The sequence below is a fragment of the Nansenia antarctica genome (genome assembly GCF_963989245.1).
Source record: "Nansenia antarctica genome assembly, chromosome: 19".
NCBI classification, from domain to species: domain Eukaryota; kingdom Metazoa; phylum Chordata; class Actinopteri; order Argentiniformes; family Microstomatidae; genus Nansenia; species Nansenia antarctica.
In genome coordinates this window covers 11733334-11746014 of record NC_137692.1, presented here as the reverse complement: position 1 = coordinate 11746014, position 12681 = coordinate 11733334, and the positions used below count along the sequence as shown (strand labels likewise).

The window sequence follows — 12681 nt, the reverse complement described above, 5'->3', positions numbered from 1 at the left end:
CACTCCTTAACAGCTTCTGTGTGTATTAACACACATTCATCCCCACTGCAACCACCGCCCTGAACATTTTAAAATAGGAAGCACATTGTTTTTCTTTTAAACCACAACATTTTAGCTTTTTAAATCATAATACTGTTTTTTACCATTCTTTTTAAATGACTGGACTTTTTAAATAGGCACTACATTTTATAAACACTGCTATGTCTGTCTGTTTTTATTGTATGTATTAATTAGTGTTGTTCCGATACCGATACTAGTATCGGCATGGCCACCGATACGCACAAAAAAGCTGGTATCGGTATCGGCGAGTACTAGCAAATAATAACACCCGATACCAAACTCTTGTTCAAACGCAGCACGTTGCCTGACACAGCCTTCCTAACACAGACATGCCCAGACATGCCCAGGCATGCTCCTCTGCTGGAACGCTATTGGCCCAGAGCAGCTGCTCTCAACCAATGGCGTGGCAGCTTTTCACTATCGCGGAAAAACAAACACGCATGGAGATATTTCAAGGTGGATAGTCCGGTGTGTACAACGGCTAAATGCACAATTTGCGGTCTCAATGTGTCGAGGGGTGGCACTAAAGCTGCCAGTTTCAATACTAGCAACTTAATTAAGCATTTAAAGGCAAAACATATTAAAGAGCACGAAGAGTTTCTGTCATCTACTGCAGCTGCGACAGCGAGCAAGAGAACGGATGGACCAAAACAACAAACGCTGAGTAGCTCATTCCATAAAAAGGACCAGTGGGACGCGACGAGTGAAATGGCAAGAAAGATGACTGAGAAAATGTCTGAAATGATTGTGCTCTGTGACCTGCCCTTCTCCTTTGTTGACAATGTGGGATTCCGCCTTTTTGTGGCTCACACTGTACCTAAATACAAAATACCAGGTCGCAAATACATCACGGAGACGGCCGTCCCTGCCCTCAATAAGAAGGTGACTGAGCATGTTTCAGATAAGCTAGGAAAGGTGCAGGCCATCAGCTTCACTACGGATATTTGGACCAGCGACGTCTCCCCACTGTCCCTGCTTAGTTTAACTGCTCACTGGGTGGACTCCGAATCATACAACCGGGAAAGCGTTGTGCTGCATGCAAACGAGTTCAAGGGGTCCCACACTGGTGAAGCAATTGCAGAAGCAATTGAGAGTATGCTGCTTAACTGGAACATCTTCAGGTTTTGAGCAGTGCCAGACTAAGTGTTAGCAATAATTTTACATCGAGGTGAGTATGCGGCTCAAAAAACATGTTTTTTTGTTTTGTTTTTTCAAACGCTGTGGTATCGGATCGGTACTCGGTATCGGCAAGTACTGCACGGTCAGGTATCGGTATCGGTATCGGGATCAAAAAATGGTATCGGAACAACACTAGTATTAATGTATGTGACCTATGTGTGTTTTTAATGTGGAAACTGTATTCTTGAGCTGCACTTCTGCCTGTCAAAGGAGAATTTCTGTCACTGTGTGACAGACAATAAAGCTATCTTGAATCTTGAAAGAGGTGGGGGAAATATGTGACATGTTCTATGCTCCTCATATCGGGATCTGATGTAATGATCAGACTTCTCTTTCTGAAAAAGTAAATACATTTCTGCATTGTTGAAAATCAATGACACATCGCTAGTCAACTAACACAGCTTTGTTTACTCACCGAATCCATTGTGTTGCAGTATTTTAGCTTGACTAGCGAGTTTGCGTTGTGATTCTCAACAACGCTGAAACGTAGTTTCCGTGTGTCAAAAGAAAAGTCGGAACATTTTGATTGGTTGCCGATATGAGGACCAAAATACTAGAACGTGTCACATATAACAAATTCAATATGCTCATTTCCAGTTTTCATAAAACACTAAGGGGCTAATTACCCTTGGAGGATCTATTGCAAACACACACAAATGATACAAAACGACTTTCAAGAACTAATGCGAAACCTACGGTAAGGAACAGACCTCTCTCTCACCAGAGAATAAGGCCGACAAGACCAAAGACCTGGTGGTGGACTTCAGGAGGAAGAGGCACGAGACCCCATCACCATCAACGGGTCTGCTGTGGAGAGGGTCAACAGTATCACATGTGTGTGGGTTCACATCACCAATGACCTCACCTGGGATGAACACACCAACCAGGAGGTGAAAAAAGCACAATGTCGCCTCTTCCATCTCAGGCAGCTGAAAAAGTTTAGGCTTAGGGGCCTAAGATCCTAGGGGCCTTCTTCAGAGGCACAACCGAGAGCATCCTGACGGGTTGCATCACTGCCTGGTATGGGGAACTGCACTGCCCTAAACAGCAATGCGCTGCAAAGGGTAGTGCAGACAGTTGAGAAGATCAACGGATGTGAGCTTCCCTCCATCCACGGCCCTCAGGATTATTAGGGACACCAGCCACCCCGATCAGAAACTGTTCGATCTAATTGCCGTGGAGGAAACAGTACCAAAGCCTTGAAAACCAATGACCCAATTACTGCACTAGAACTGTGTTACTACACTAAAACCTCAACTCTAAGCAGTGCTAATGCAAGTGCGTGATAAATGCACAAACTGTTCCATCTATTTGCCGTGGAGGAAACAGTACCAAAGCCTTGGGGCTAAAACCCAGAGGCTGACAAACAGCCCTCGTGGTGTGAGAAACCAGTCTATGGTTAAGTTCAGCTAAGAGCCCTCTACACACTGACACTACAGATCGTGAGCTTAGAATGATAAGGTTCTATCTCCGTTTAGAATGATAAGCTTCTATCTCCGTTTAGGGCAGTTCAGAGATATTGAGCGTCACAGTTTTTACATTCCATTATGTTTTGTGAGATGGAACCTTTGTATTTTATGAATTACTAACTACAAAATGTCAATATTTTAAAAAATAACACCACACAGGCATTAATAAACACCTAATGGATCAGATGATGTAAAAAACTCAATTTTGACAAAAATGTAGATAGAACCTTATAATTCTAACGTCACGAGATGGAACATGAGAAGCAGACAACCATGAGTCCCTTATAACCCGCCCAGCCACCCTCTTAAAATGTGATAGAACATTTAACAGGAAGTCATTCAGGAAGTGGGAGGCGACAGTACAGCAAGCCTGAGAGAGGCAGAAAGATCTGAGCTGTGTGGCCTGGGGTGGTCCAGTGGTCTAGCACCGCGGTCTATAGTGCACACATATGCCCATGTCGGCATGGGTTAGAATTCGGCCCATGCCCTGCTGACATGCCCTCTCTCCCTTCTTCTCCTTACTTTCCTGTCTGTCTTCACTATCTGTCCAATAAAATGAAAACAATATGAGTGGGACTGCCCCACTCAGAAAAATAACTTTAAAAAAAAAGAAAGATCTGAGCTGCCCTTTCTCTCTGACACAGACTGAAATTCTTGGAGTTAATTTGGCAAATTTTACAATTCAGAAAGAGCTGATCTAGACCTGACGCAGAGCCAAGGTAAATCCACCCCAGTCAGAAGAGATTCAGGGGGATATCGTCTGGGTTAGCCTGGGCAAGACCAGCCTGGCGCTGCCCTTGAGGTGTGAAGACCTAACAACAGGTGCCGACAAATTCCTAACCTTTCCTGTTAGGACGTTTAATTAGAAACAGCTTTCATAACATTTCTGGAGTGTAGGCGCAGTATGCAACTAAGTCTAGTGCAGGTATGGATCCACTCATTGCTCCATTCATACCTGTGTCTCTCCTCTCTGTTTGCTAGCTCCTTCTAATAACTTCTTACTATCTCCATAAGGGCAAAATACTGAAGGAAAGTTGAAATCCACTGTCCTTAAAAACAGTTGAAACAGTTGCATCTGTGGTGCTATACTAGCTAGCTTCGCTCTGGTTAGCATCTCTCTAACCAACTGCAAATTGAGGAGGCATCCTGGAGGATCCATTAAGCCATTATAATAAACCAACCTCTCTGAACCGCTAACTTTGGCAGGAAATGGCTTTTTCCATATTCCCTCTGACTCATTCTCTGTGCTTCTCTCTCCCCTCCCCTCCTGCCAGGGTCTCTCTCTCTTTCCTCCTGCCAGAGTCTCTCTCTCTCTCTCTCTCTCTCTCTCTCTCTCTCTCCTCCTGCCAGGGTCTCTCTCTCTCTCTCTCTCTCTCTCTCTCTCTCTCTCTCTCTCTCCTCCTGCCAGAGTCTCTCTCTCTCTCTCTCTCTCTCTCTCTCTCTCTCTCTCTCCTCCTGCCAGGGTCTCTCTCTCTTTCCTCCTGCCAGGGTCTCTCTCTCTCTCTCTCTCCTCCTGCCAGAGTCTCTCTCTCTCTCTCCTCCTGCCAGAGTCTCTCTCTCTCTCTCTCTCCTCCTGCCAGGGTCTCTCTCTCTCTCTCTCTCTCTCTCTCTCTCTCTCTCTCTCTCTCTCTCTCCTCCTGCCAGGGTCTCTCTCTCTTTCCTCCTGCCAGGGTCTCTCTCTCTCTCCTCCTGCCAGAGTCTCTCTCTCTCTCCTCCTGCCAGAGTCTCTCTCTCTCTCTTCCTGCCAGAGTCTCTCTCTCTCTCTCTCCTCCTGCCAGAGTCTCTCTCTCTCTCCTCCTGCCAGAGTCTCTCTCTCTCTCCTCCTGCCAGAGTCTCTCTCTCTCTCCTCCTGCCAGAGTCTCTCTCTCTCTCTTCCTGCCAGAGTCTCTCTCTCTCTCCTCCTGCCAGAGTCTCTCTCTCTCTCCTCCTGCCAGAGTCTCTCTCTCTCTCCTCCTGCCAGAGTCTCTCTCTCTCTCCTCCTGCCAGAGTCTCTCTCTCTCTCTCTCTCTCTCTCTCTCATCTCTCTCTCTCTCTCTCTCTCCTGCCAGGGTCTCTCTCTCTCTCTCTCTCTCTCCTGCCAAGGTCTCTCTCTCTCTCCTGCCAAGGTCTCTCTCTCTCTCTCTCTCTCCTGCCAGGGTCTCTCTCTCTCTCTCCTCCTGCCAAGGTCTCTCTCTCTCTCCTGCCAGGGTCTCTCTCTCTCTCTCCTCCTGCCAAGGTCTCTCTCTCTCTCTCCTGCCAGGGTCTCTCTCTCTCTCTCTCTCTCTCCTGCCAAGGTCTCTCTCTCTCTCTCTCTCTCTCTCCTGCCAGGGTCTCTCTCTCTCTCTCCTCCTGCCAGAGTCTCTCTCTCTCTCTCCTCCTGCCAGAGTCTCTCTCTCTCTCTCCTCCTGCCAGAGTCTCTCTCTCTCTCTCTCTCTCCTCCTGACAGAGTCTCTCTCTCTCTCTCTCTCCTGCCAGGGTCTCTCTCTCTCTCTCTCTCTCTCTCTCCTCCTGTCAGAGTCTCTCTCTCTCTCCTCTCTCCTCTTGAGCGAGGGTCTCACTCTCTGGCAAGCTCTGACTGAACTAAGTCATGAAAAATAGACAAATAGAGACAAACGCAACCAAACTAATAGAAGGAAGCTGAATGGACAAACATGATCAAATGCACGGAACACTGCTTTTGATAAGACGTTGTAAAAACAGATACTTCACATTTAGGCTTAGATCCTGCCTAGATTCTACTGTAAGTCTTTAATGAGTCCTGCCAAATCTCCTAATAAGACATAAGTCTGAGCCAAACACATCCATGTCTCACTTTGTCCTCCTGTGTCATACCAAGCTCTGCTGATACTATTAGGGTTAGGGGTAGGGTGTAGTATATATACTATTGTTGGAAGTAAATAATAGCAAACATTCCCAACAAACACAAACATTTCTTCTTATGAAGAAATCATCATACGCTGTGATACTAACTGAAAATAGGCCAACATGCAAAATGCAGTATCAAACCAGTGCAATGGAAACTACAGTACTGACTGACTGGGCTTGGAACAGTGACATGGAAAACACCGAAAGCAGAGCTTGCCTACAGTATATGACGTGACTCACTACCATGTCAACTTTCATCCAAGGTAAAGCAATGTTTCCACTAGCCTATAGTGCAATTATTTACATTCCAATGGCTCTAACCTGTGGTCATGCTATTGTGAAATAACCCCTGTAGTTATCTATTGTACAATACATTCTGTACTTGCAAAACTTTGAGCTATCCACACAAGTTATAATTTGAATCCACCCCAACCCTGCTGTGAGGATGTACCATTTTGCCACAATACTCTATGTACATAATACACAGTATATTCGCAGTAATATAATGTACAGTATGTACAACTCCATAGTCTATAAATAGCTCTTTGTTTCCATTACACAGAGAAGTACTGGAGAACATTTCTAGCAGTATATGAGTTCATAAAGACCCGAGAACCAACATGTTTACCACCCAAGTCTCTGATTCAGGGATCAAACTGTCAGAGGCCATAAAAGGTGCACACTTATTCTGCTAGAAATGGATGCTTAGCTAAACGAGCTCTGAAGGCTTTTAACGCACACCTGGCTTTGTTAGCGTTGGCCCGGCGTTGACGAATGATGTCACCCACCTTGCAGCTTAGCCTACTTCCAGTGAAGGAGGCATCTAGATCCTTCTCATACCGACGCGGTGGTGCTGTTATTTGGCCTGACTACTACTGAGTTAAGCTCAGTAAAAATGTGTCATAGAGACAATCGAATAGCATACTGAGGTGAACACACCATATTACACTGTACGATCGATCATAAGCATGATAGACCATCATCAAGTCAATGTTGGACCATCCAAAACATGGTCACTAGATCATCCATTAAGTCTCATGGTTATTATGAAGGATAGGCCCACAAATTAGGCCTCTGGAAACAGGACTCGTGTAGGTGTATGAATGCCAGCCCTCAGAGTGGCTATGCACTGTGTTTAAACCGAAACTGGACCAGAAGAGGGAAAATAAACAGGGTTAACTGAGAGGGAGGGGGGTACAGGCACTTCAAAGTACCAATCCACAGTCTTTAGGAAGGCCTCTTCTATGTAGCATAGGGTTTCACTCACACCCAAAGGGGAAACTCAAGTCCAATAGCTTCTCTGATGTCCATTTCCCCTCTCTCTCTGAAGAAACACATGAGTCCCATTACTGTTTTACTGTCTCAGCACACCATTAAAATCAGGCTAGGATGCCAAGCCCTGTTACTGGGTTCATTTCTCTCCTGTCTCTGTCTCTCTCTCTCTCTCTCTCTCTCTCTCTCTCTCTCTCTCTCTCTCTCTCTCTCTCTCTCTCTCTCTCTCTCTCTCTCTCTCTCTCTCTCTCTCTCTCTCTCTCTCTCTCTCTCTCTCTCTCTCTCTCTCTCTCTCTCTCTCTCTCTCTCTCTCTCACCCTCTCGGAGATGGAGATGACAAACTCTCTTTCTTTCATAATCATTTTGAAAATCTGTGCTAGGATTCGGTCGGCAAACATTAGACACAACCTTCCTGACAGAGCATACATAGTAGCTAAAGTATATTTATAACCAAAACCTCAATGAACGCAATATCACAACATACTCTAGAAGTCGGAGCTCCAATGTGCACAGTTCTGCTAACCATTTCTGTACAGTCAAAACAGCTGACTAAGGACTCTCTCACTCTTTTGCAGCTGGTATTATGTAAATCCCTCCATGTCCTTCCTCTCTTTTCCATTCAAGTCAGGGGGATAATTAAAATAGGAGTCTAGGAGTACATTCCTCCTGCCAAAGGCAACATTCTGGCCCCCAGCCTAAATCAACAAGGGGGAAAAAACAGGCCTGAGTGCAGGCCAAAGTGAGCCTCCAGATGGAGCTAAGGCACAGTCAGGAGGCTGTGTGGACAAAGAGGGAGACATAGAGAGAGGAAGGGAGGAGGTAACTGGGGAGGACTGTTGGGGATACAGGAAAGAACAGGACTCCCGTCTGAGAGCTGAGATGGAAGTGTGTGCATGCATTCATACCTTTGCGTCAGTGTGTGTGTACAGTATATATGTATATATGTTACGGTACATGTGGGAATACGGTACATGTGGGAAAACTAGGGTTAGGGTTAGGTGCTAGGGTGACTTGGTACATGCTGGCATGTCTAACCCTAACCCTAACCCTAATCCTAACCCTAACCCTACCCCTTATCCTAACCCTAACCCTAACCCTAGCACCTAACCCTAACCCTAGTTTTCCCACATGTACCGTAACATACATATGTGTATATCTGTGTGTAGGAAGTTGGGTCACTCACCGCTCTCGCTCTTCTCAATCACGTCCACCAGCTCGCCGGCCTGCAGGCTGATCTCGGCGTTCTCCTGCTTCTCGTAGTTGGCCGTCACCATGTACTGCTCCAGCAGCATGGGGTCGGCTCCGTCCAGACCTGGGGCGGACGGGAAAAAACACGCCGTCAGCCAGCTCCCCGCCACGGGTCCGCGAGACCGGCCGCCGCCACCGCCGCCAGGCACCCGCTGCGCCATAGGCCGATCCGTCGGTCGAGCTCAGCCAATGGGGACACACACACGCTGCGCTGGGCTCAGTGCATCTTCCCAAGAGTCTGGCCATATAAGCTGGGACCAGCCCAACACCCAGGGCAGCGGAGAGGCACCACAGGAGAGAAATACTAAAAGTCCCTCAAAAAAACATTCATGTGGTTAGCTGAAGAGAATCCATTCTGCGTCGCCGCCGGGGGGCTTCTTCATAGTCCGACAGATTCGAGATAACCCTAACCCTAGAGAAAGAGAGAGAAGAAGCTAGAATGTAGACGGAGGGAATTAGAGAGAGAGGGATGAAGAGAGAAGAGCATGAGGAAGAGAGGGAGAAGACGGAGAGACGGGGGGGTTAAGAGCTGCAGATGATTATGGACGGGACGAGACGTCGGAGCGGTACAGAGGAGCCGTCGTTTCCCCAGGAAAATAAACAGTTGGTCTAGAAAGCCTCCTTCTCCTCTGCAGAGGGGGCCGGAGCTGGGACCGGAGGCCTGGAGGACAAGGGGTAGGGGGATATTGCGTACGCCAATCATAAGAGTCGACACCAGGGGCCTTAAATAGAAACCAGATGAGGGGGCTGGAGTTGAGCGTTCAGAGGGGTTGGGCCTGGGCCTCTATGCTTCTATAAAACACTAGAGCGCACACACTGTGTATCTCTCTCTCTCTCTCTCTCTCTCTCTCTCTCTCTCTCTCTCTCTCTCTAAGGTGTCTCACTGTGATGGTGAAACTATTTTGGGTTTATATCAATCAAACATCTGGCTTCTATACAGAATGAACAGACCCTGTTGCGTTGCATGGCTATGATGTTAATGAAACAGTATTTGACAAAGTCCAATATTTGAGCAGATTTAGTACCAATTGTCTGATCATCTACGGTATATGAAACTTAGACCCTAATATGAATAAGAATATTAGAAATCCATGGAAAGCTTAGTTTGAAAGAATAAAGCACCGTGTACCATTTAAAAGCAGTGCATCCTCGTAATGAATTCACCTACAGTACATGCATATCACTGTGCCCTAAACCATGATAAACCCTTCAAACGTGCCCGACTGAAGAGTAGAACGAACTGAGACAAGCTGCTTTAGCACTAGTTAACTAAAGCCAGCTGTAGTCTAGAACTAGCCACTGCTGAGGTCTAGTTCACGGTTCACAAATTACTGACCACTCCAGCAGGCTGCCGAGCTGAATAATACTGAAGGAGGTGAGATGAGATTCTAGAAGAACATATGATGCCCTATATGACACGACTATTCTTATTGTGCCACGGTGAACAGTTAGCTCACAGCCAAAAGCAGAATAGGCAAGTTTGTATAACCGACATTATGCAGGTAATGGTAATTAATGGTAATTACTGACCAACAGACACATGTTCACTCCAATGGCACTATCTCTATAAGCACTTTATGAAATTATTATGAAAATTAAAATGTAATAAAATAAAATGTTCCGGCGAGACTCTTTCCTCCATTCCCATCCAGCAAAGATATGCAGCCATGTTGTCATTAAAACACTGAAATAAACCTAACATAAACCAGGGGTGGTTTCAATAGAATTGCTAATCCAGGTTTAAACTAGGTTTAAAATGACTGGTGCAACAGACATGAATTTAATCTAGGTTTAAACCTGGATTACCAGAGGTTTAGATTTAAACCAGGAGGTTAGCTACGTTAGTAGATAGTAGTTAGTAGGTCAACTAGGATTAGTAGATAAATCGTAATTTAATCCAGTTTATAAATGAATCCATGTTGGTGCAACCCAGCCTAACTGTCCGTGTACTGTTCCTCTCTTCGCTGAGATAAATTGCGATACTTAATCACACAACAGAAATTAAATGGCTTAGTATTTGTCCTGTGTAATCAAGAGAAATGAAATAGGACAAAAAATACTGTCAAGAGAAGCTATAGAAGACATTAACATCATGGAGGACGGAAAATACCTCGAACCCAGTCCAATAAATAAATGGATGCAGGTTTAAGATAAGGAGTGATTGAGACTGCTAGGATTAGAGCTAAGTATGGACGGAGGACCCGACGACAGCTGCCAGACTCAAGATGAACACTTCCGTAAATTAGCATTATATTCCCACTCAACGATAAGAGGCAAAATATCAAGAAACCCCAGTGAACTAATAACTCATCCAGATGAACTCAGTTTTAACAGCGTCCAAAAGGCCCTCACTGCGCAAGAGCCTCTGACATTGAAGGAGTGTGGTTACTTAGTCGTTTATGGAGCTTTCCCATTATTCTAGCGAGAGCCAATTGTGATCCCTGCAAGGTTGACGTGTTCGAGGCAGTGGAAAGTTGATATCATTTGAACTTGAGAGCAGGAGTGCAACTGCAGGGCCTCGCAGGAAGCACCTCGTATCGGTGCACAAACCACCAGAACCTTCTGACACCAATGGAAATGGAAAACAGTGTCTCATGCAGTGCAAAGCTGCTTCTTTTCTGCATACAACATGACGCCTTTGCTTTAGAAAGGTTTGTCTTTCCTTTCTCTATGCCACGCTCAAAAATACCCAATATATAGTAACGACTTCTGAGGCATTTTTCCGTCAGCTGGGCCAAGGTATATTCCTGGAAATGAAATGCATTGCTGGAATTTTATAATCTGTTGTGAATGTTAATAGCGCGGATAGACGACAACAGAACATCTTTTGCCATCTCTTTAAAAGATTTGGACACCGTCTTGACACAAATTCATGTCACTGATGTCAGTTCCTGGCAAATATGTGTCAAAGTCAGCAGGGCGGTAACTGATAAAATCTGGGAATCTACGTCTTAGAACAATCGGAATGATATATCTTTTTTTAAACACATGCATCATTGACTTTTATTGCCCGACGATTTTGTGAACACTCTACCCAGGGTCTGTGTGGATGACTAAGGGCTTGTGTCAGCGCACTCAGTAGGCCCGAAAAACAAAAGCTAATATTTCAAACTCTGTCCGGAAATGAAATGTTTTGCATCAGCAGGAAGTACAGGCTGGAAGTCTGTGTGTGTGTGTGTGTGTGTGTGTGTGTGTGTGTGTGGGTGTGTGTATGTGTGTTTGTGTGTTTGTGTGTTTGTGTGTGTGTGTGTGTGTGTGTGTGTGTATGTGTGTTTGTGTGTGTGCGTGTGTGTGTGTGTGTGTGTGTGTGTGTTTGTGCGTGTGAGTGTGCGTGTGCGTGTGCGTGTGTGTGTGTGTGTGTGTGTGCGAGTTGGGGAGTGCGTCTGTTTATGTGTGTGTGAGTTTATGTGTTTGTGTGTGTGTGCGTGTATGAGAGTTTGTGTGTGTGCGTGTGTGTGTGTGTGTGTGTGCGTGTGTTTGTGCGTGCGTGCGTGCGTGTGTGTGCGCGCGAGTTGGGGGGTGCGTCTGTTTATGTGTGTGTGAGTTTATGTGTTTATGTGTGTGAGTGTATGAGAGTTTGTGTGTGTGTGTGTGTGCGTCCGTGTGTACGTGCGTGCGTGTGTGTGCTCTTGTCCACTCCCTCCCTACATCCACACATATCCACAGACCTATTCATGAGCTCAGAAAGGAAGGTATTCTATACCAGACCTCAGGCTGCCATCAGATCAGATAGCGTAGCCTATTAGCCACTCTCTCTGTTTACATCTCTGCTCACTCAGATTTATACTTCTACTTCCTGCTCCCAGCCCTGTTCTCTCTTCCTCCCCCTCCCCCACTCACATCAACAGCCCCGTCCATAGAGGATGAGAAACTGGGAGTTGTGCAAGAATGCATCTTAATGGGGAGGAAACAGGGGAGTTTGGGGTTTAGAGGGGCTTGTCTGTGTGTCGGTGTGCGTCAAGGGCATTCTCTCTCCCTCCTTAGTTGTCAGACTTCACGGAGTAAACAGCTAACCCTGGGTAGGGTTGGAGTGAACAGCCAAGCTGTGAACATTTGGACCAGCGCCACCTTTGTGAAGTTGATCTAGCAGAGAGATGGAGCGAGTAAAGGCTCATTGTTTCGGATCATCAGCTGCAGATGTGTAGGTTTATCACGAGAAGCACTAAGCTGCTGTGTTCAATGTAGTTTACAGATGCATTCACATCACTGGCTAGAAGTCGAAATCCCAAAAGTCACTGTGACTGTGACAAACAAATAAATTGTAGCCTAATGAAACTCAACATAATATGAAACTAAGTTGGTTTTCTATTCGCATTATGTATACATTATAAATCATAAAATGGATAAATGTTCAACTATAATAAAAATTTAAAAATCACGCTCTAGTCAAAACAGCACCACTGGAGAATAGATGATTAAGTTAAATTGCTTTACATCTTTCTTGGACATGAAACCTCTCATTCTTGTTATGTTTTTCAGGTGATAGTAGGCTGATTTAGTTATCGAGTTTATGTGGCTGTTGAAGTTTAGATCGGAGTCTAGAATTACACCAAGATTTCTGACCTTTTTGTTGAAGAGAGAGAGAATCAAGTTTAGCACTGACTTTCCA

The 12681-nt window shown here is 45.5% G+C and overlaps 1 protein-coding gene across 1 annotated transcript in view; it reads right to left on the bottom strand.

Moving 5' to 3' along the window:
• The window catches only part of LOC308173769 (SH3 and PX domain-containing protein 2A-like), a gene marked incomplete at both ends in the record, with an annotated part of 58111 nt that overhangs the window by 22057 nt on the left and 23373 nt on the right, over window positions 1-12681 (bottom strand). Inside the window, one exon of the mRNA XM_080548820.1 lies at window positions 8008-8136. Coding sequence (XP_080404946.1) covers window positions 8008-8136 — 129 coding nt within the window. The remainder of the gene's footprint in view (window positions 1-8007; window positions 8137-12681) is intronic.